This window comes from Fukomys damarensis, unplaced genomic scaffold, assembly GCF_012274545.1.
Source record: "Fukomys damarensis isolate Sample0158 unplaced genomic scaffold, DMR_v1.0_HiC HiC_scaffold_11, whole genome shotgun sequence".
Classification (NCBI taxonomy): Eukaryota; Metazoa; Chordata; class Mammalia; order Rodentia; family Bathyergidae; genus Fukomys; species Fukomys damarensis.
The window spans coordinates 42,498,604-42,520,946 of NW_022900923.1; the positions used below are offsets into that span (position 1 = coordinate 42,498,604).

General features: G+C 40.1%; 1 protein-coding gene across 4 annotated transcripts in view; it reads left to right on the forward strand.

The window, feature by feature from the left end:
• The window catches only part of Zc3h11a (zinc finger CCCH-type containing 11A), a 37,790-nt gene extending 18,443 nt beyond the window's left edge, over positions 1–19,347 (forward strand). For all 4 annotated transcript variants that reach the window (XM_010645027.3, XM_010645028.3, XM_033762178.1 and 1 more), the window contains 15 exons: positions 220–339; positions 3,415–3,538; positions 5,204–5,407; positions 5,917–6,033; positions 6,286–6,366; positions 7,358–7,468; positions 8,654–8,716; positions 10,323–10,421; positions 12,051–12,119; positions 14,825–15,328; positions 15,604–15,683; positions 16,838–17,165; positions 17,713–17,876; positions 18,365–18,432; positions 18,825–19,347. In XM_010645027.3, coding sequence (XP_010643329.1) covers positions 220–339; positions 3,415–3,538; positions 5,204–5,407; positions 5,917–6,033; positions 6,286–6,366; positions 7,358–7,468; positions 8,654–8,716; positions 10,323–10,421; positions 12,051–12,119; positions 14,825–15,328; positions 15,604–15,683; positions 16,838–17,165; positions 17,713–17,876; positions 18,365–18,432; positions 18,825–19,080 — 2,388 coding nt within the window. In that variant the 3' untranslated portion in view covers positions 19,081–19,347. The remainder of the gene's footprint in view (positions 1–219; positions 340–3,414; positions 3,539–5,203; positions 5,408–5,916; positions 6,034–6,285; positions 6,367–7,357; positions 7,469–8,653; positions 8,717–10,322; positions 10,422–12,050; positions 12,120–14,824; positions 15,329–15,603; positions 15,684–16,837; positions 17,166–17,712; positions 17,877–18,364; positions 18,433–18,824) is intronic.
• Positions 19,348–22,343: the final 2,996 nt, after the last annotated feature.

Below are 22,343 nucleotides of genomic sequence, written 5' to 3' on the forward strand. Positions count from 1 at the left end.
TTTTTTTTTTTTTTTTTTTTTTTTTGGTGTTTTTGGCTTTTTGAGACAGGAAACGGGGTCTTTGTAGTTCAGGCTGGCCCTGAACTCATTCATTGTGCAGCCAAGGCTAGCCTGGAACTCAGAGCTATCCTCATGCCTCTGCCTCCTGAGTGCTGGGATTATAGGCGTGTGCTACCATGCCTGGCTACATTTCTTTTCTCTGTTCTCTTTTTTTAACAGGGTGACAGCTGCCCATTCCGTCACTGTGAAGCTGCACTAGGAAATGAAACTGTTTGCACATTATGGCAAGAAGGACGCTGTTTTCGACAGGTGTGCAGGTTTCGGCACATGGAGATTGATGTAAGTCTTCAGTACCACCAATAAGTATTTTTTGGTGGGCAAAAAGAAAAAGAGTTTTTTTTGGGGGGGTCATTTTTCATTACTGGGGATGGAACCTAAGGCTGTTAGCATGCTAATATAGTGCTCTACCATTGAGACTCTCCACTCCCAACCCTTTTGGGTCTCTCTAAGTTACCCAAGCTGCCCTGAAACGTCTAATCCTCCTACCTCAGTCTCCTGAGGAACTGGGGTTTCAGGTGTGCACCACAGTGCCCATAAAACAACAAAACTTTCAGAGGGAAAACTAACTTCTGATATGGAACGATCGGGACATACTGTCAAATGAAAAACTTAAGTATGGGACAAAGTATACAAAATAGGAGAGAAAAGAACATTTTTTTTTTGTTTGCCTGTATATTTTTTTATTATTTTTTTGGTACCAGGAATCAAACTCAGGACCTTGCATTTGTGAGGCAGGTGCTGGCACCACTGAGCTAAATCTCTAGTCCTGCCTGTATATTTTTTAGATCTCTGGAAGTACAAAAAGAGAACCTTAATAATGACTGTAGGAAAGGGCTGAAAAGGATCTCTTGTACAGTTACCTCTTCTGTAGTTTATTTCCATTGTCTATAGTATAGGTTCCATATTAGCCATTTTTCCTACTTGCTAATATAGTACTTAATCTGTAACTCCCAAATCACTGCTTGAGTACTTAGGTCATTCGAAGGACATAGAGTACAGCATTCACCAGATATGCATATTTTCAGTTGAGGTGTTGACAGCTCTGCCTTCATGTTTCAGCTCTCGTACTGTAATTAAGTATTCTTTTCATAGACTGCTTGGTGCCATGATTTTATCCAGTTTTTTGTTTTTTGGTCATTCTGCTCTTTAAAATGGTTCCAAAACATAAGACTGAAGTATAGCATATTGTTTGAAAACATGAATGTTAGGTAGGCTTTGTTTAAGCATGAGTTAATTGCTTGCTGTGCAGCCCAAGCTGGCCTTAAACTCATGGCATTCCTCCTGCCTCAGCCTTCCAAATGCTGGGGTTACAGGTGTGTGCCACCACACCTGACTAAGAATGTTTTTGTAATGGTATTTTTGTTTCCTCCATATTTTCAGATCTCTGAAGTAATTCTGCTGTTCTTTTCTGAAATATAAACAAACTTAAAACTAATCATTGTGATGAGAGATCCAACATACAGTTGGTTAACTCTACAAAAGCACTTTTTAGTTGTTTTAAAAAATTGAATTAATAAAGTGTAGAAAAGTACACAAATAATAATCTTAAAATTTGAAGAATTTTCCCCAAAGTGAATATAGTTATTTCAATTGCACTTAGTTTCAGAAAAAGAGTATTATTTCTATCCCTGGTACCAAAAAGAAAAAGAGCGTTAATGACGTTCTTTTCTTCTGTCTTATTATTTCTTTGCCTTCAACCATACCCCTAAAGCTAATCTCTATCCAGACTATCCTACATTAGAAAAGTTTTGACTCTTTTGATATTTGTATAATAATAACTATGGTAGTGGTTAGTTCCTACTTATCACTAGATGGTGTTTTATTGTACAAATACAGTACAGTGTATCTGTTCTGGTATTGATGTACATTTGAGTTGTTTGCAAAATTTTGAAGCTATTACAAATAGTACTGCTGTGAAAGTTCCTTTTTGCCCGCCACCCTGTTTCTGGGGATAGAACCCACAGCCTTTCACGTGCTGTCAAGTAGCTGTACACATCTTTTGGAGATGTGTATTCAACTCTTAGACATAGAACCTATGTTCTCTTCTTCCTCCTCCTCTGCCTCTTCCTCCTCTTCCTCTTCTTCTTCTTCCTCTTCTTTCTTCTGTTCTTTTTTATTTCTTTTTTCTTCCTGTACTAAGAATTGAACCCAGACATAGATCCAGACATAGATATACAGCAGTTTATACTAGATGTATAGGTGTTTTGGTTTTGTTTTTTGCTTTTGTGGTACGGGGAGTCTGGCGCAGGGCCTCATGCATGCTAGACAAGTGCTCAGCCATTAAGCTAAGCCTTCAATCCCCATCCTTCTATTATGGGAGTGATGTAGCTTGGAAGAATACATTCTACTTACTCTTAGTGTATTATTGCACATACCTTACTTGGAAAAGTTGCCAGGTGTTAGCATGCAGGAGGCTGAAACAAGAGGATTTCAGTGAGTTCAAGGCCAGCCTGAACTGCATAGCAAGACCCTGTCTCAAAAAAAAAAAGTTATGAGAAAAATTTTCTAACAACCTTGAACTCATAGCTTCAAATAATAGCTGCATTTCATTGAGTCTGTTCCATGTACTATGTGCTTTAAATACATTATTTCTTGTAATCTTTATAAGAAGTGAATTAGCCCTCTTCCATAAATTTTTTGAGACTGACACATGCTAAGCAAGCACTCTACCACTGAGCTACATCTCTTGCCTTTCTTTTTTTTTCTTTCTTTCTTTTTTTTTTTTAGTTTTTGTTTTGAGACAGGGTCTCATTAAGTTTCCCAAGCTGATGTCAAATTTACAGTCTTCCTGTCTTAGCCTCCTGAGGAGCTGGGATTATACAGGGATGAGCCTGATACTCTTACATTTTATTGCTAAGGAAGGTGAGTCTGAAGGCATTAAATTGTCCAGGGTCACATAGCTATTAAGTAGCATAATGGAAATGAAAATTCCATTATGTTGTCTTTGATTCTGTAAACCTGTTTGTGACAGTCTTGCCCTGTAGTTCAGGTTGGCCTGGAGCTCACTGTGTAGTAGAACTTGCTGTGATCCTCCTGCCTTGGATTATAGGCATACGCTACCACACCTGGCTGATGATTCCATAATCGTAGCTACTGTATCCTGTTTCTCTAAATTAAGTGTAGACATTTGGGTTTGGGGATGAGGCCAAGGAGGAAAGAAGAGCAGATAAACTAGCCCGCTGCTCCTTTTCACCTCTCCTCCATGCCTAAACTGTTGTCACTTTCAGTGACCCCTCTTCTTACTGCTAATAGTCATGTCACATGCCTCAGATTTTGAACCCTGTATGAATTTGGTCCAGAAAAACAACAGGTCTTACTTCATTTTTTAATGGAAAATCTTTTTTTCTCTTACAGAAAAAACGCAGTGAGATTCCGTGTTACTGGGAAAATCAGCCAATGGGATGTCAAAAACTAAACTGTGCTTTCCATCACAACAGAGGACGCTATGTTGATGGCCTATTCCTACCTCCAAGCAAAAGTGAGATCAGTTCTTAATTTTAAAAGAATAGTTCCTGTTAGTTAGACACCTGTTGTGCACACTGTACCAGATACTTCACGCACATTGCCTTCTTTCAGCCCACTGATGGAGCAGTACTACTTCCACTTAAATGAACCTGATTATGGTTAAATGATTTGTACCCACTCATGCAACCAAACTTTTCTTGGCATGCCAGATTAGGTTGCTACAGCTTGTTTCATGTCCTATTTTCTTATCAGACCAATAAGGTTTTCAAATGAAATTTGACTCTGCAGCCAGTGGTGGTGAACCTATGGGAAGCATGCCCACCGTGGGCAGTTTGTATTCCTGACAGCTCCTCAGAGGTTCACCATTGCTCCTCTAGACCATGGTGTGGCAGATCTGGTCCTCTGCCTATTTTGTAAAACAAAGATTGGAATGTAGCCTTCCTTGCCCATTCATTTGCATATGTTTGTATGGCTAATTTTCTGCTACTGCTGAAGAACAAATAATTGAGACAGAGGCTGTGTGGCCCAGAATGCCTAGCATATTAACTGCCTGGCTCAGCACAGAAAATATTTGGTAACCCTAACCCTCTAGGCTGTCACCTAAAATACGTACCCTGTAGAAAGCTAGTATTTATTTCCAAAGTCTCCTTTAATTTAATTTCCCTAGTGGCGTTATTGGCCACTTAAAGGTCAGATCTGGACCTAGGGGTATTACTACTTGGTTGACATGCATGAGGCCCTGGGTTTAATCCTCAGCATTAAAAGTTAAATAGAAAGTTACCAGCTATATGATTAAAATTTGTGGGCTACATCTTTTTACTTTAATGACAAAGTAGGCTCACTCTTTTCTGATTTGTTCAAGTAAATACTATTTTTCATTCTTCTACCCTTGCCCCCATCCTTACTGGGAATTGGACTCAGGGACTTATGCATGCTAGGCAAACATTCTACCACTGGGCTACACTGTTGTATGATTAAATAAAGGGGTTGATAAACTCAACTCTTTTTATTTATTTAATTTAATTTATTTATTTATTTGGGCTTTTTTTTTTTTTTTTGTCTTTCTGAGACAGGGTCTCACTATGTAGTTTAGAATGGTCTTGGACTCACTATATTACCCAGGCTGGCCTTGAACTCACAGTGGTCCTCCTGCCTCAGCCTCCCAAATGCTGGGATTATAGCCATGTGCCACCACACCCAATCTACCTTACTCCTTTTTTAAAAATTTAATTTTGAAACAAGGTCTCACTGAGTTGCCCTGCCTGGCCTTAAATTCATGATCCTCCTGCTTTAACCTCCCAAAGAGTGGAGACTATAGGTGCATACCACCACACCTGACTTACCTTCTGTCTCTGAAAAACTATTTCTTTGCTGATCAAAAAAAGCATAGAATCTTAATTTTAAAATTAAGTGCATAAACTTTGAAACAACTAGTATGCATCTAGCCTTCTGTTTATTCTGTGTTGAGTACCACTATGTTTCCATTCAGTGAAGAGTTACTGACTAAAAGCACATTTTTAGTTCCCCAAAAGTTTAGAAACTAAATGGAAGAATTAGGTAAAAAGATACAAAAACTTATAAGGAAAATATACCAAACTTACCCTAAAAGACCAGAAATTTTTTGTTGAATTGGAATTGTATGTTCTTCGTTAATTTATGACTGGTTTTGTATATTTAGCTGTATTGCCCACTGTGCTTGAGTCACAAGAAGAAGAAGTAAAGGCCAGCCAGCTCACGGCTCAACAGAACAAATTGTCTGTCCAGTCTAACCCTTCCCCTCAGCTGCGGAGTGTTATGAAAGTAGAAAGTTCTGAAAATGTTCCTAGCCCGACACATCCACCAGTTGTAATCAATGCTGCAGATGATGATGAAGATGATGACGGTAAGTTTTAGTTATTTTTGCTGAACTGAGGATGGAGGCCAGGGCCTCTTGCATGCTAGCCAGGTTCTCTACCCCTACCTCTCTATTTTGAGATAGGATCTTGCTATATTCCCAGCTCTTTTTGTTTTGTGACAGAACCTTGCTAAGATGCCCATGCTGGCCTCAAACTTGTGATCCTCCTGCCTTATCCTCCCAAGTAGCTGGGACTGCAAGTGTGTGCTACCATACCTAGCTAGCCTTCTTTTAAATGCAAGCAAGCCGGGCGTGGTTGCACACGCCTATAATCCCAGCACTCGGGAGGCTGAGGTAGGAGGATCGCTGTGAGTTCAAGACCAGCCTGGGCTACATAGTTCCAGGTCAGTCTCAACTACATAGTGAGACCCTGTCTCAAAAAACAAACAAACAAACAAATGTAAACAAACAGGGTCATGGAATGAATTGGACAGAATCAGTATTAAAGCCGTAGGCCTGTTTTTAATTGTAAATTGATCTTAAATGTTGATACACAGACCAATTTTCTGAGGAGGGTGATGAAAGCAAAACACCTACTCTACAAGCAACTCCTGAAGTCCACAATGGATTACGAGTGGCTCCTGCACGAAAACCCGGAGTCAATTTAAAGCAAGGTAAGAAGAGGTGGTATAGTTGCTAAATTTTAAACACAACTAAATATGTCCACACTACTTTAACTACATTTGAAGTTTAGTTCAGAATCACTGAATTCCCTCTTCCCTCCCCAAGCTACATGTATAACTTACATGTACACTTTCTTAATCCTTCATTCAAAAAATACTTGAATGCTTGCTATAAATGTATGAAAAGCAAAGGTGTTTAAAAAGGGTCTAGTTCCTCATGTGATTTCTATTTGGGTTTCTCAGGTGAAAGTTTAAATTTTGGAATAAAAACTCTCGAGGAAATTAAGTCAAAGAAAATGAAGGAAAAATTCAAGAAGCAGGGTGGTAAGTCATCGCATGCTTTGCCAGGGATGGTTGTATGTTACAAGAGAAAAATAGGGACGCTGGAAGCAACAGCCAAGATGAGCAAATAGATTTTGATTTCTCTGAGTTGAAGTAAAACTGCCACTGTGTTTCATTCCTTACCTATTCATAACTCACCTAACCTAAAAGGACCTATATATCTTGGGAAATATGAAACATACCATTAACAATACTGGAGCAAAAAAAGCTTCATTTGTGGTAGAATCCTCAAAAGTTTCTAGGATTTTTTTCTGAGGCTTGCCTCAACCTCTGGCTGGTTTATATTTCCGCTCTAAAAATTGTAGGTCAGGTGTGAAATGTATTCTATGGAGAGAAACAAATAGTTGATTCTGAGAATTTTTCTTTCTTTTTTCTTTTTTTTTTGCTACCGGGGATTGAACTCAGGTCCTTGCGCTTGCAAGGCAGAATTTTTCTTAAAGCTTGCTGTGTTGGAACCTTGGGGTTAAGATTTTATAAATGATTAAATTTAGATAGAAAAGTTTGGATTGACACGCCAGATGACTAATATGCTTCTGAGGTTAACTCTAGAATAACATTACCCTTTTTTTTTTTTTCCTCCCAGTTCCAGAAATTGAACCTCAGGCCTTTGCAATGAGGTACATCTCCAACCCCTTTTTTAGTTTTCACTTTGAGACAAGGTCTCACTAAATTGCCCAGGCAGTACTCAAACTTAAGATCCTCCTCTCTCAGCCTTCCAGAGTCCCGGGACAGGGATTGCAGTGTGCATCGCCATGCCTGGCTCAGTTTTATGTTTTGTTTTCACATTGTGCCTGAGACGCCCCCAGCCGTCACATCATTTCATTGTAGGTAGAGAAGATGTACAGAAAGGTTGACTGGCATATAGTGACAGAGCAGTCTGTGTTGGACGTAACTGGCTAAGAATCAAAATTTCTTACCTTGTGATAGCTTTATTTTTCACGAATCATTTGTTGTTTCGACTTGTCTTATTCAGAAGTTTCTTCAAATGTTTCCAGTCTGCTACTCCAACCTCAGCCTGTTCCAGGTCCTGAAAAAGAGAATGTTCGGACTGTGGTGAGGACAGTAACCCTGTCAAACAAACAAGGTAAAGCATAGGTAGACCCAAGAGTTGTTGGACTTCTACTTTTATATAATTTGAAATGGAAAATTCTTGTTTGTTTGTTGCTTTTTAACTTTTTCAGTTTTGATGACCTTGCAGGAAGACTAGTTATATGTTTATTGAGTATAAAGATGAAAAGAGACCAGGTGTGGTAGCACCTGGCAGTAAACCCAGCACGCTAGGGCTAAGGTAGAAGGATCAAGGGTAAGCCCAACTTGGACAAATTAGCGAGACCCTGTCTTAAGATTTTAAGAAAGCCTTGGTGGGTGGGTAGGTAGCTCAGGGCAAAGGCCCTCGGTTCAGTCCTCAGTAATGTGGGAGGGAGGAGGGAAGGATAAAGAACAGAGAAGTTATATCTGACTCCAGTATGGGAAATGTTGGAATTCTTACTCAACCAGCTTTCACTGTTTATATCAATTTTTACATTTGCTGTTCACCTGTATTCGTTCAGCAAACTTACTGACTTTTCTTTATGAGTAAAACTGTAATATACCCTTCAAGTTATAGAAAAATTAATTCTAGTTTTATTTTTATATATTTATTTATTTTGGAACTGGGGATTGAACTCTGGACCTTGGCTTGTGAGGCAGGCAGTGGCATCACTGAGCTATATCCCAGCCCCAGTTTTAAGTCTAGTAAGAAGTAGGACATAAATAAATTTGTAGTGTACAGATACATTTAAATGTTTTATGCCATTCAAATAACAAAGAATCAGCAGAAAGAGCTTGCTTGCTGGGGGTGATTAAGTTATATAACCTACCATATTCTGTAAGCAAAAGTACAGTTTGGGCTTTATAACCAGTTGGTTAAAAACACAATCTGTCTTCTGCTTGGCTGCTGTTAATAATTAATACTGTGCTATTGCTTTTGTTTGGGCTATACATTTGACTGTTTAAATTATTAAAGGTTTTTGTTTTTCCTTTTGTTTGTTTGTTTGTTTGGTACCAGGGATTGAACTGGGGTCCTTGTGCTTGCAAGGCAGTCCACCGAACTGCTGAGCTAAATCCCCAGCCCTGTTTTTCCTTTTATATGTCTTTGTTAAGACTGAGAGGTGATTTTTCAAGAGAGTTCCTGGGTGGACTCAAACTAGAATATACTTTGTACCTATTAGTAGCTACCCATACAGAAAACTTGGCTAATGGTAGAGAAATGCTGTTTTTGCCATTTCAGGAGAAGAACCCTTGGTTAGATTGAGTCTTACTGAGAGACTGGGGAAACGAAAACTTTCAGAAGGTGAGATAAAGTTTTGTGTGCACCTTTTGTTTTCTGCTTGTTCTGCATTAGCATGGTATCTTTGCCAAACTGTTGTTATAAATCCCATCAATGTTGGTTTCCCGATCCCCCTGAATATTGGACTGAAAATACTTACAAAATTTCCTCATGTTTTTCATGTGGGTATTGTACCTTGTATTGAAGTTACAGAAACTTTAAGCAATGCAATTTAATTAATTATGACCGTGAATAACTAGTTAACTGGAGTCGGGACACTTGCTTTAGGTCTTGTCTCCTGTCAGTAATTAGTAACTTGGGTAAGGTAGACAATCTTTCAATACCTTCAAGTGAGTTTGTTTGTTTGTTTTTGGTACAAGGGATCGAACTCAGACCCTTGTGCTTGGGAAGCAGTCACCCCGAACCACTGAGCTAAATCCCAGGCTGTTTTGTTTGTTTTTTGAGATGTCTTGGTATGTCATTTAGGCTGCTCTTAAACTCATGGTGAGCCTCCTGCCTTAGCCTCCCTGTTGTTGAAATTACAGGCATGTGCCACCACGTCCAATGGCCTTTTTTTTTTTTTTTTTAATGGTTTTTGAGACATGGTCTCACTGTGTATGTAGTGCAGACTGGTCTTAAACTCACTATGTAGCACAGACTGGCCTCAGACTCACAGCGATCCACATGCCTCAGCCTCCTGAGTGCTGGACTTACAGCTATGCACCATCATGCATGGCTGTTGAAAACCTTAGGATTCTTACCTGGAATTGAAGAGAGGCTACACGGCTTTCAGATTCTTTATGTCACAAGAATACCTTAAAAGTTTATGATGTAGCAGCATTTGGCCAGTTAAGTTTTTTTGTGTTTTGTTTTGTTTTTTATGCCAGGGATCACACTCAGGACCTTGAGCTTGCGAGGCAGGTAGTGGAACCACTCAGCTAAATCCCTGGCCCAGGCTAGTTAAGGATTTTGTAAACATTTTTCATATTTCTAATTCTGAACTTGAAGCTCCATTTTTAGTTTTAGTCAGTTATTTGGTAGGTATTCATTTGTACATTTTAATTTTTGCCTCTCCCTTACCACTCTAGAATATTTTTACCCCTTTTCTAACATTGAATTCCTAAGGAAGCTGGTGCATACACATACCATGTAAATGCAGAAAACTTACATAATTATTCTCCATTGTCTGTTTTTGCTTATATTTCTTTTTTTTTTTTTCTTCTTTTTTTTTTTTTTTAATTCGAATGTGTTTGCAGCCGGGCCTGGTAGCACAGGCCTGTAATCTCAGCACTTGGCAGGCTGAGGCAAGAGGATCCCTGTGAGTTCCATACCAGCCTGGGCTACATAGTGAGTTCCACGTCAGTCTCAACCACATAGTGAGACACTGTCTCAAAAAACCAAAAAAAAACAAGACTATGTTTGCAATACACAATATATTATGTGAGGTGTGTGTGTATATGTGTGTGTGTGTGTGTGTGTGTGTGTGTGTGTGTATCACAACTTGAGCCTTTTACTTCCTTTACCCTCTGTCCTATCATCCCTGTCTCTTTTCCTATTTATCTTCTTTCTTCTTGTATCTCTTGACCTTGCTAAAGATTAAAATCTTAAACCAAGTTCCCCACATTTGTAGGTGGTGACAATGATCCCCCATTAAAGCGGAGCCTGGCGCAGAGGCTGGGGAAGAAAGTTGAAGCTCCAGAAATGAATATTGACAAAATACCAAAGAAAGGTACCTGTGTTCTAGTATGCTGTGTATCTGTGATCCTGACACTTACTGTAATGTTAACAAATATGGTTCATCATTCTGTTGTTCAGGCCAATTAGGTTATGTTTTGGTATCTGTTACTCATTCAACAAACATTTTAAGTGTTTACTCTGCTAGATTCTGGGTTAGACACTACTGAACAGAATACAGTGGTATTGTATACCTTAGGGACTTGCAGTGTAATGACAGGTAAGAATATTTACAGATATTGTGATAAATTCTGTGACAGAGAAAAATATAGTAGTTAGTGTTGTCATCTCTCAGGGAAAGGTTCATACAGGGTCTTTTGAAATTTGGACCTGAAGAGGGAATGATCCCTGCAGAATCCCAGAGCTAAGAAAGTATGGGATGCTTGAGGAACTGTGTAGCTAGCTATACCACAGAGTTGGAGTAAAGAGCATGGTTACTAGCGGAGGAGGAAGAGCAGAAACAGGATCGTTGGAGAACTTTTGAAGCCATCTAAAAGAATTTGGGCTCTTCCTAGGATAGTAAGAAACCATTGAAAGGTTATAAGCAGGCATCAAGGGATCAGATTTGCAATTCATAAGTGTTACCTTGCCTGTAGTGTGGAGAAAGATAAGGAGACAAAGTACTGGTGGGGATAGCAAGCTGTTAACCCAGGAAAAATGGAGATAGCGACATAGATTTAGCGTTCTAGAAATTGCTCTAAAGAAATGTAAACTAAATGAAAAGATTTGGGAGTTAGGAATGGTATATACGAAAGAAGTCAAGGGTTAGGTTTTGTTCCCCTTGTATGACTTAATAGTGTGACGTTAATTATACTGTTAAACTGATCACTAAACAATAAGTTGTTACGCTGGGCCTGGTGGCTTTTCTGTAATCCCAGCGCTCGGGAGGCTGAGGCAGAAGGATCACTGCTACGAGTTTGAGGTTATCCTGGGCTACTTAGTGAGTTCAAGGCCAGCCTGAACTACAAAGTGAGACCCTGTCTTGAGAAAACAAACAAAAAAGAAAAAAATTTGTTTTCTTGTACTTCACTATTTGTTGAGGATAAGTAACTTCTTTGTACGTTTTTTCTAGCCCCAGAGGCTTTTTATCAATAGATCTTCCCATTTGGGGACTTTGCTCATGTGCTCAGAGCAATTAGTTCTCTTTCTTTGCCAAATTCCCTTCCACCATATGTATCAGTAATACCAGAGATTCTCATAACTAATGAACATGTTTCAAATAGATTTAGAGAAAGAAAACTTTTTGATACCAAAAGATTTTGTGGACCGGGGATTTAGCTCAGCAGTTTGGTGGCCTGCCTTGCAAGCGCAAGGACCCGAGTTCAATCCTCAGTACCAAAAAAAAAAAAAAAGATTTTGTAATGTTTTATAGTAAGTTATTTTCCTGAATTAGTAATTCAGTGGATTTTGCTTTTCAGAACTAAAGTCATCCCTACCCCTAGCTTTTCAGTGCTCTGGGGAACTGTAACATGTAAAATCTCCTCTGGGGCGAAGAAAAATTTAAGCCCATGCGATTTAAAAATAAAAAAAAAATTACAGATACTCTATAAACTGAAAAAAATACCTAACCTATAAAGTCTCTGTTCAAATTTTAGATTCTGACTTTTTTCTCTCTCTCTTATAGTTCAAGTTTCTAAATCTCTGAAGGAGCGATTAGGCCTGTCATCTGGGCCAAACAGTGAGGAGACAACAGGTACTCAAAATTGTTCTGGTACTTTTATCCTTCACAGTTTTTCTTTGCCAGTTCCTCACTGGTATGAATTCCTGAATTGTATTCAAAAATAGGAAAATGAATGTTCATCACTGTGGTAATAGTGGAATACCCAACAAAATAGAATTAGATAAAAATTATCGTAGTTACATGCTGAGATAATTGCTGTCATGGAAAGTCATGTTCTGATGTGCCAGTGGTACGGCTCAGTGCCTGAGACACCCAAAGTGTAGGTTCATCTGCAGCATTATAAAAGGTCACGTTCTGAACACAAATCATACAGAAGAGCCAAATTGCATTGTATCAACTAAAGAAAGATTACAAAAGAGCACTCTGCGTGTATGTGGTACGGGTATGGAATGTAGGAACACTGCACAGAGCTACATCCCCAGCCCTTTCTATTTTGTTATTTTGAGATAGGAAGCATCTAGCTGAGTTGCTTGGGCTGTCTTCAAACTTGAGACCCTTGTACCTCAGCCTCTAAAGGAACTAGGATTTCAAGCATGCACCATCAAGCCTGGCTTTTTCTTTTTTCTTTAAGTTTATTTTCTTGCCAAAGAAATGTATTCTCAGAAAAAAACATGTAATCTGTATACGACATGTGATCCAGAAATACAGCGAATCTTGTTGCATGCCATCAGAAAAATTTATAGTGTGTCCTTCTCCACCTTATTGATCAGACCTGACATTGTGCAACTTCTGGCTTTTTCACAAAGTCAAATGACCGTGAAAAGTAAACATTTTATGCTGGGCATGTAGTGCACATCTGTAATTCCAGCACTTGGGAGGCTGAGATAGGATTGCTGCAAGGTTGAGGCCAGCCTGGGTTACAGAATGGGGTTCGAGGTCAGCCTGAGCTACATGATGAGACAGACACTGTCTCAAAAATAAAAAAAAAAAAAAAAAAAAAAAAAAAAATGGGGGGGGATCGATTAAGGATGAAAGCTACAACAGTGCAATTAAAGACATGATAGAGGACTTACAGAACTTCTGAAAGTGGCAAGAACGATGTGTGTTTGAATCAAAGGGGAATATTTTGAGGGGGATTAATGGCAACATGTGGACCTCCTGGAAGATGGCAGAGTGGTAAAGTGCAGAGAAACAGCCTCTCCAAGATTTGGTGTCCTGACGCTGTATATAGCAACATGAGAAAGACAAGGAAGAAAGTGGGTCCCCAGGTCCAGTGAGGATCTGAAGGGAGAATTGAAGCCCATAAGGAGAGTGAAGAGAAAGACTCCAGCAAAGAAGGAGGTGACAAGTTGTATTGTATGCCCAAGCTCTGCCTCACTGCGTGGAATGCGGGGAGGGGGTTCCTCAAACCTGCAAACACACAGTGACTATTGGCAACCCGAGAGGCCTCCACAGAGAACAGCACCAATAAAACCAAGCAGTGGATGCAGCTGACTGCAGTGGCTGGTGAGTTATTCAGGTTCAGAAGTCCTCTAGGAGAGGGCAGTTAACCAATTGCCATCTTGGAGAGAGGGGTCAGCTGAGCTTGGAACTCAGAGCTGTTGCAAGCTGGCTCCTTCAGGGTAAGACAGAACCAAGATCAAGTCAGCAGGCAATCGAGGAGCCAAGTTCAAGCTGGCAGGAGGTACACAGAGTGTTTTAGGTTTAACAAATCAGGTTCCAGCCTCACAGCCAGAAACCAGTCTGAGCTTCAGAAGTAAAGGCAAATGCTCCCTAGGACTATTGACTGCCCAAAAATAAATCTATGGCTGGCTCATTGATATTAATCAACACAGATCTGGGCTCTCTCTGCCCACTTTGTCTACCAGTGACACTAGAGACCTTACCCCTGCCCTTTTTCTTTTCTTTTTCTGAAATAGGGTCTGGCTAAGTTGCAGTATTGCTGTCTTGTACTTTTGTTGTTTGGTTTTTTTTTGAGACAGGGTCTCATTATATAATTCAGACTGATTTTAAACTTAACTATGTAGCCCAAGCTGGCCCCTAACTCACAGTGATCCTCCTACCTTAGCCTCTCTAGTACTGGGATTACAGGCCTGCACCATCACACCTGGCACTGTATTGTTCATTTGTTCATTCTTTCATTTCATTTCATTTGTTTGTTTGTTTGTTTATTTGTACTGGGGATTGAACTCAGGTCCTTGCGCTTGCAAGGCAGGCCACCGAACCGCTGAGCTAAATCCCCGGCACTGTACTTTATTTCTAATGGTAATCGTAGTTATAAAAATGTTAAGAGTGATACTCCTAAGCCTAAAAGGCTTTTATTAGCCCAGTAAAAGGCTAGTATTACCTAGAAAAATGTAAAAGTTCTGGGAAACCTCCATGAATTGTTTCTAATTACATTCTTTATAGCAAAAATCTGTTCAATACATATAAATCTTGGCACGTCACAAGTTGCAGAACAAAATACTGACAAGTACTTGAGTATGACTATTTTAGTTGATGAGGTTTATGACAACAGAGTTCACCAACTGTTAAGAATTTATTTATGTGAATAAATAGCTCCATGGACTTTTGCTTCTTTAGAGTTTTCATGCAGGGCTACTACCTACCTGAAATAAGCAGTGATCTAAAATTGAAAGTGAAACTGATGTGATAACTTTTGATCATTTTGTCTGCCTGAGTGATACCTGTACATTGCACTGTATTGATCCAACAGTAGAGAGGTCATAAGTCATTAGATAAACTCCAAGTATAATGACTTATTTTTCCCAAAACAGAGAGAATTAATAAAACTGGTGAGATCCACGTGAAAACATTAGAAGAAATTCTTCTTGAAAGAGCTAGTCAGAAACGTGGAGAATTGGAAACTAAACTCAAGACAGAGGGACCGTCAAAAGCTGATGAGTCTACATCAGGAACAAGAAGCTCCTCCACTGTCCGCATTAAAACATTCTCTGAGGTCCTGGCTGAAAAAAAACATCGGCAGCAGGAGACAGAGAGACAAAAAAGCAAAAAAGATGCAACTTGCATGAAGCTAAAGACTGATGGTGAAATTAAAAAAACAGTGATTTTGCCTCCCATCACTATCAGCAAAGGACAATCAGAGGAGCCTTCAGCTAGAACAAAATCTATGCAGGAGGTGCACATCAAGACACTGGAGGAAATTAAGCTGGAAAAGGCTCTGAGGGTACAGCAGAGCTCTGAGAGCAGCACAGGCTCCCAGCCCCATTCCGAGGCCACCCTGGGGATGAGGCGGCTGCTCCGAATCACCAAAAGAACAGGTTTGTAACCTACTTCTCTGAGTAATAGCCCAAAGAGTAGTGTGCCTGCTGTCTTCATAGTTCCTTGAGAACTTTATCTAGATTTTGAAAACCACTGGAAAATCAGGGAAGCTGTTTGTTTATAGCAACACTAGATCTTTGATGTTTTAATGTATCTTTTGAGACTTTGTCTATAGGTTACTGGCATAATCATATTACTGTCATTAAGAGAAGTACTATTTAACTTCATCTCATGAAGTTGCCACCTAAATCACTAATGATATCTTTGAATATAGGTATGAAAGAAGAGAAAAAGCTTCAGGAAGAAAATGAAGTGGCTTCTCAGAATAGTGCTACAAGGACAGAGGCCAGTGAGGTAAGTTGGTTTAAAATCACTGTGTAGCTAGGTGTGGTCGTGCACACCTGTGATCCCAGCACTCAGCAGGCTGAGGCAGGAGGATTGCTGTGAGGTCAAGGCCAGGCTGAACTACAAAGCAAGACCCTTTCTCAAAAGAAAAAAAATAATTATGTGTCTTTGTCCATGGCAAACAGAACCTAGGTGGATGGTAAAATGAACTTTTTACTTTTAGCTGACAATAAATGTCTGTCTGTCAAACATATTGCTGATATGTTAGGTGCCAGTCTCTATGAAAGTTTCCAGTACTCAGTGTTTGCCTTTGCCTTTATAAAGCTTTTTTTTTTAACTGACCATAATATTTTTTAAATGTTTTTCGCCCTGCTTCTGAATCCTGCATTGAACAAAATCTAGTAAACTTTTCTAGAATTCTCTTTTTGGTTTTTTGAGACAGGGTCTCACTATGTAGTTGAGACTGACCTGGAACTCACTATGTAGCCCAGGCTGGTCTCCATCTCACAGCGATCCTCCTGCTTCAGCCTCCCGAATGCTGGGATTACAGGCGTGAGCCACCAAGCCTGGCTCTTTTTTTTTAAACAAGGGTCTGGCTATGTGGTTCAGCCTGGCCTTGAATTCACTATGTAGCCCACCCAGGCTGGTCTCAAACATAATGGCAATCCTTCATCCTCAGCCTCCCGAGTAGTGGAATCACAGGCATGTGTCACCACTAATTTGACTTCTGGTTGTACGTGTTTTGCTTGAAAAATGTGGGTTATTTTTAGGCCTTCACTTTTAGCATTACAGTCTTTCATTGTTAGCATTGTATTCTCTGTGATATCAAGGAGCTTTTCAGGTTCTGGATCATGTAACACTCCATTTAACTTCAGTATTCGTCTGGTACTTCATAAATCACCATAGTTTTTTTGTTTTTTTTTCTTTTTTCTTTTTTTGGTACTGGGGTTTGAACTCCAGACCTTCCACTTGCAAGGCAGGCAGTGGAACCACTGAGCTAAATCCCCAGCCCCCGATTATCATAGGTTTTTGTTTTTGCACTGGGGCTAGGACTCGGGACCTTGTGCTTGCGAGGTAGGCACGGTGCCACTGAGCTAAATCCCTGGCCCCGTCATAGGTTTTTAAAAGTACTGATTTTAATTTTGTCATTTTATATTTGCCAGAAGGCTTCAGATGAGACTGTAGGAGTTGATACCACAACAGCTTCAGTCAAGAGATGTGAGACCATGAGAGAGAATCATATGCAGAAACAGGAGAGGGGAGCCTTCCAGAAGGAAAAATCGGTCTTGACACCCCTTCAGAGAGATGCGGCCTCTTGCAATTCCCATGTGGAGAAACCTGCGCTCACTGCCTTGGCAGGTATCACGCAACACCTTACCAAGAGGCTTCCAACAAAGTCCTGCCAGAAGTTAGAGGTAGAAACCTCAGGGATTGGGGACTCAATAGTAAATGTGAAATGTGCAGCACCGTGTTTGGAAAAAAGGGGTAAAGGTGAGTGTTTTTATAGTATGTCTTGCTTTGGGATATTAAAATTACAATACCAAGTTTCAGTAACTTCTTGGCAACAGTTGGATTGGATTTCATTTATCTTGTATACTGATCACATTGATGGGTCGTATTACTAAACTAGGTGATTTTCTCAATTATAAATTTCTGTTTAAATTGCTTTGTTGAGAAAACTTCCTATGGTGTATTTTTCCTCTGATTTGTTTTTATTTTGTTTTGTGTTTTTGGTATTGGGGATCAAACTCAGGACCTTGTGGCTGCGAGGCAGGTGCAGTGGCACTGAGCTAAATACCCTTTTTCCTCTGATTTTGAAAAAGAAAAAATACCAGGGAATAGAGTAGGGACAAGTTCAAGAACCAGTGAAACGGATTGAGTGTGTATCATCTACATTATAATCACCTGTGTGAGATTATTTCAGTCTGGGATTTTAAGTATTTTCTAGTATAATAGGAATTTTGATATTTTATTGAGTTATTCTTTATGTACAAGATACTATTCTAGCTGTTAATCAGATATTTTCTGTTCCTTGTAGCTAAACCCAAATTAAATGTGAAGCCATCTGTGGTTAAAGTTGCTTCATCTCCCAAACTGGCCCAGAAGCGCAAGGCCTCGGAGATGCACCCTGCTGTTGCAGCTGTGAAGCCACTCAGCTCCAGCAGCGCCCTCCAGGAAATCCCAGCCAAGAGAGCAGCTATGGTAAGAAGCAGCACCTCCACCTCAGGCTGCTTTGTTGTGTGTCTGTCTGTGTGCAGCGCTTCGTGCCATTTTCTGTGCATTTTGATTGTTTAGATTGTTGCTGTATTTTACACATACACTTAGACATTTGTGAAGTGTTAGGACAGGATTTTTGTAAAAACGAATTTTTGAATGGTAAGATATTTTGCTCAACCTTTGGGTTATCGATTCTTGGATTCCTCGGTTTGGAGAATGATGGGAGCCAGGTGGTGCACACCTGTAATCCCAGCACTCTGGAGGCTGAGGCAGGAGAACTACCCCAAGTTTGAGGCCAGTGGGCTGGGGATGTACCCAGTGGTGGAGTGCTTACCTGGCATACACAAGCCCCAGTACCCTAAAGGGGAGGAGGGAGAAATAGCCATGATTCTAAAAAGACAGCGAAAGAAAATGGATGGACTGCGATGCCAACACGCGCCTCTTACTGGATTACCTCACTCTTCCTTGTGTAGGCCGTTGTCCCGCTGCCCTCTGAGGACGAATCAGTCACTGTGTCTGAGACAGAAACACCTCGAGAAAGGTAATGCGCTGTGATTTCTCCTCAGCTGTGGGCCACTGGATTGTTTATGCTTTCTAGAGAATAACGCTTAAAAGTTGAACTACATTTAAGTAAATCTGCTGAACTTCAAGCTAATTCTGAAGAAAACATGAAATTCGGATTATTCTCCTTTGGCACCATTGTTTATAGTTTGCCTACATTATCCAAAAGCTGTTTTTAATACCTGGCTAAATGATACCCTTAAATTGTAATCATGCTTGGTCTCAGATTACTAAAGTAGTTTTGTCTTACATATGTGCTCAGAAGACAAACAACTTTGGTTAACTCCATGTGCCCCTGAGCCGAGGTGGGTCAGTAACCACTGAGAAGAGGTACACTTGGTTCTCATGATCCTTTTCCTTCTTTCTTAACAGTTTTGTGCTGCCTCCAACCCAGTCCTCTTCAGACCCCACACCCCCAGAAGGATCGGGCCCTTCCTCCCAAACAGCCACGAAAACTCGCCGGCTCAGCTCGGCCTCCACAGGAAAGCCCCCTCTCTCTGTAGAGGATGACTTTGAGAAGCTCATATGGGAGATTTCAGGAGGCAAATTAGAAGCTGAGATTGACCTGGATCCTGGGAAAGATGAAGACGACCTTCTGCTTGAACTCTCAGAAATGATTGATAGCTGAAGGTGCCAGTGAGAGAAGAACACTTAAAAAAAAACACCAAAAAGACTTTGTTTCATTTATTCTAACAATGTACCTGAGATGATTATTTCTTTATTCTTGGATTTGCCCCAAATCAGAAGTATACCTCTGAATTACTGTATGTGTCCTGGATTACTTCGGGTTAGATTTTTCAAGACCCTTGCTAAACATTTTGTCCATTTAATGCCATTGTTAAGCATCTTTGAGAAAAGTTCTGTAATAACCTTCTCTCCACAAAAAAAAAAAAAAGAAAAAAAAAAGACTGAGAGGGAGCTGAGTTGAAAGGGTGTGAGAGAACTTAGTGATGCCTTGAGGTATTTGTCATGTTTATCTGTTTTCCCCTCGTTGTATCCTTTCTTTCATGTATTGTCTTAATGTACTTCATATTGTGTGTGTTTGAGATTGATGACAGCTGCTACCATTGTGGACCAAATTCCATACCACCACTAAACAGGAACCCCACCTCTCTGCGTAAATTATGTGTCTTTTTAAAGGTATTTGGAGATTTCATCTAAGCTTTAAAGAGAGCCGAGTAGCTCAAGAAAACAAATATGGACATAATTCTTTGTACACAATTTTGATGCTTCAGCAGCTCTGTAAGCCTCTGAAGAGCAATAGCTAATTTATTATTACTGTAATTTTTTAAAAGGCTTTAAAGTGCCTCAGGGGTCCCCTGATCCTAATTTTCTACTTCTGGGATTCCCTGGATTAGAGGAATTATTTTTTAGTATGGAAGTCGTCCCTTCTTTTCTTCAGTACACGCCTTCCTTCTGGCATTGAATTATCACAGGGACATAAAGTGGTCAATTTTTAAATTTCTAACTCCCAGCAAGCTCCTCTTGCCCAGTACTCATTTGGTGCCCTTTAAACACCTGAATGGAAAAGAAAAAACTCGTTAAAGCTGCAATTACCTAAGGACCATAGCTGTACAGCAAATTGTACTGTAGCTGGGGTTTTGAGATGCTCTGGGGGTGTATTGCATACCTTCCAGTTTCTTCATTTCTGAATTTTTCTTTTCTTGATGTTGATCTCCTTCATATCACCTCAAGGTTTAGACTTGTGAAGGAACAAGTATGATGGGGGATAATAGTCTTAAAAGGAGACATTGTACATAATCAGGAGGAGGAAAGAAGGACCTGCCCGCTTTGACATTTTGCTGTAGGTGGCCAGTTTTGTTTCTCATAGGGAAATTGAACCACCTGTCATGTTGGCTCCTAAGGAACTGCTGTTGTAAGTGGCTCATCAAGAGTTGAACTTCATGTAGCCTTTTTGGGAATACAGAAAAGGAAGAAAGCCACGGGACTGCCCATTCAGTCGGGAAGATCTGGATGATTCTGCACACGTGAAAAAGACTTGAAATTTATGTACAGACACCTCTACCAGTTCATCTCCAGCTGACTGAATGTTGTATTATAGCCCTTCTCCAAAGCAGGGGTGGAATGTTTGGTTTCACCACAGATTTTATGAACTCATTTCATTTTTGGAATCAAGGATTCCAGGTACTTTTGTATATAACTGTTCTTTTGCTTTTTTAAAAATGATTGGTTTCATATTTAAAACCCTTGTATTAGTCAATGATTCATGTTCACCGTTATTTGAATCATTTGCCATTACAGAAAGAGAAATACTTATTTGTGTTTCAAATAAAACTGGTGTAGGAAAGTCTTGACGTGGTGAGTTAAGTAGTTTTGTATTTAGCCCAGGTCCACCTTGATAAGCAGCCCCAGCAGTCACTGGCCTTTCATGTGAATCCCTAGTTTCTCTTAGGGTTTACAAACCTTTCTCCAGGACAAACTCAAACTTAGCCGTAACTATGCTCAGCTGTAGCTGTGTAACTATCTAAAAAATGTATGCTATACGGGGGGACTTTGTCTAACCCTGATACTTTGTCCTCCTCCCTGTAACTGAAGTGGCATCATTTTTTAAAGGGGGAAGGGTTTAAAAGTGATCTTATATGCAGTGATTTAGAATTTTAAAGCAGGAAGGTGGAACAGTTGAATTCAGAAGACGTCAGGTATTTTCAGTATGTGTAGCTGTTTTTGTTACACGTGAGTTCACACAAAGTCGTTAGTGACCAAAGTGCACAAGGCCCTGGGCTGAGTCACTAGCACGGGTTAGGGGAGGGGGTCCCAGAAGGTTCAATCAACTTCACGAAAAGCAAAACTAGGTAGGTTTCAATTTTATAAGAAATGGGCCCAAATGTTGCAGTTTGTCCATCTTTAAAAATCTCAGGATATGTTTCAAGATAAATAATCTGGAGTTCTGACCTTAAATTAACACTAAACCCCATTGGATCACCTCCCACATACCAGACTGTGCTTTCATCTCAAAGCTTTGGAGCCAGCACAGACTGGACTGAGTAATCAGCTACACCGAGCTTGATGAGTACTGATCCTCGTCTGCCACTGTGGCTTTGCCAAGCGTGGTGGTACACACCTTTATCCCAGCACCGTGAGAGGCCGAGACAGGAAGGTCAGAAATTCAAACGCAACTTGAACAATTTAGACCCTGTCTCAAAATTTTACAAAGGGGTGGCGGGCATGTAGCTCAGTGTGAAGGCTCAGGATTCCATCCCCAGTGGGAGGAGGGACCTTGCCCTTTATTTTGCCAGAAAAAGAATTCCACAAATTTAAAAAATATTTGATAGCTTTGAATTTTGCAATAGGAAATGCATGGTCTTTGGTTGTAACTGCTTAAAAAGTAACTTCATCTTTTTGACTCTGAGGCAGGGTCTCACTATGTAGCCCAGGCGGGCCTGGAACGCCTCGGTTTCTTGAGTGCTGGGATTACAGGTATGTACTACCCTACTTGGCAGTAACACTATTTTAAACTAACATTTTTTGAGTACTTTTAATTCATATACCATTTTGACATTAAATCCTATACTGCACTGAAAACAGCTGGGTGTGGTGGCACACACCTGTAATCCTAGCACTCAGGAGGCTGAGGCAGGAGGATCACTAGGAGTTGGAAGCCAGCCTGGGCTACATAGAACTTTCAAAAAAAAACAAGTGAAACAAAAAAAAGATCACTATGGGCTGAGGATTTAGCTCAATGGTTCTGCTGCTGGCCTTGCAAGTGCAGGGTCCTGAGTTTGATCCCCAGTACCAAAAAAACAAGCAAACAAAAAGAATATTGTGTTCAGATTTAAATATATATGTATATATATATGTACATCCCCCACCCCTTAAGTACCACTGGGTATATTTGAGCTTTTTTTTTTTTTTTTTTTTTTTTTTTTTTTT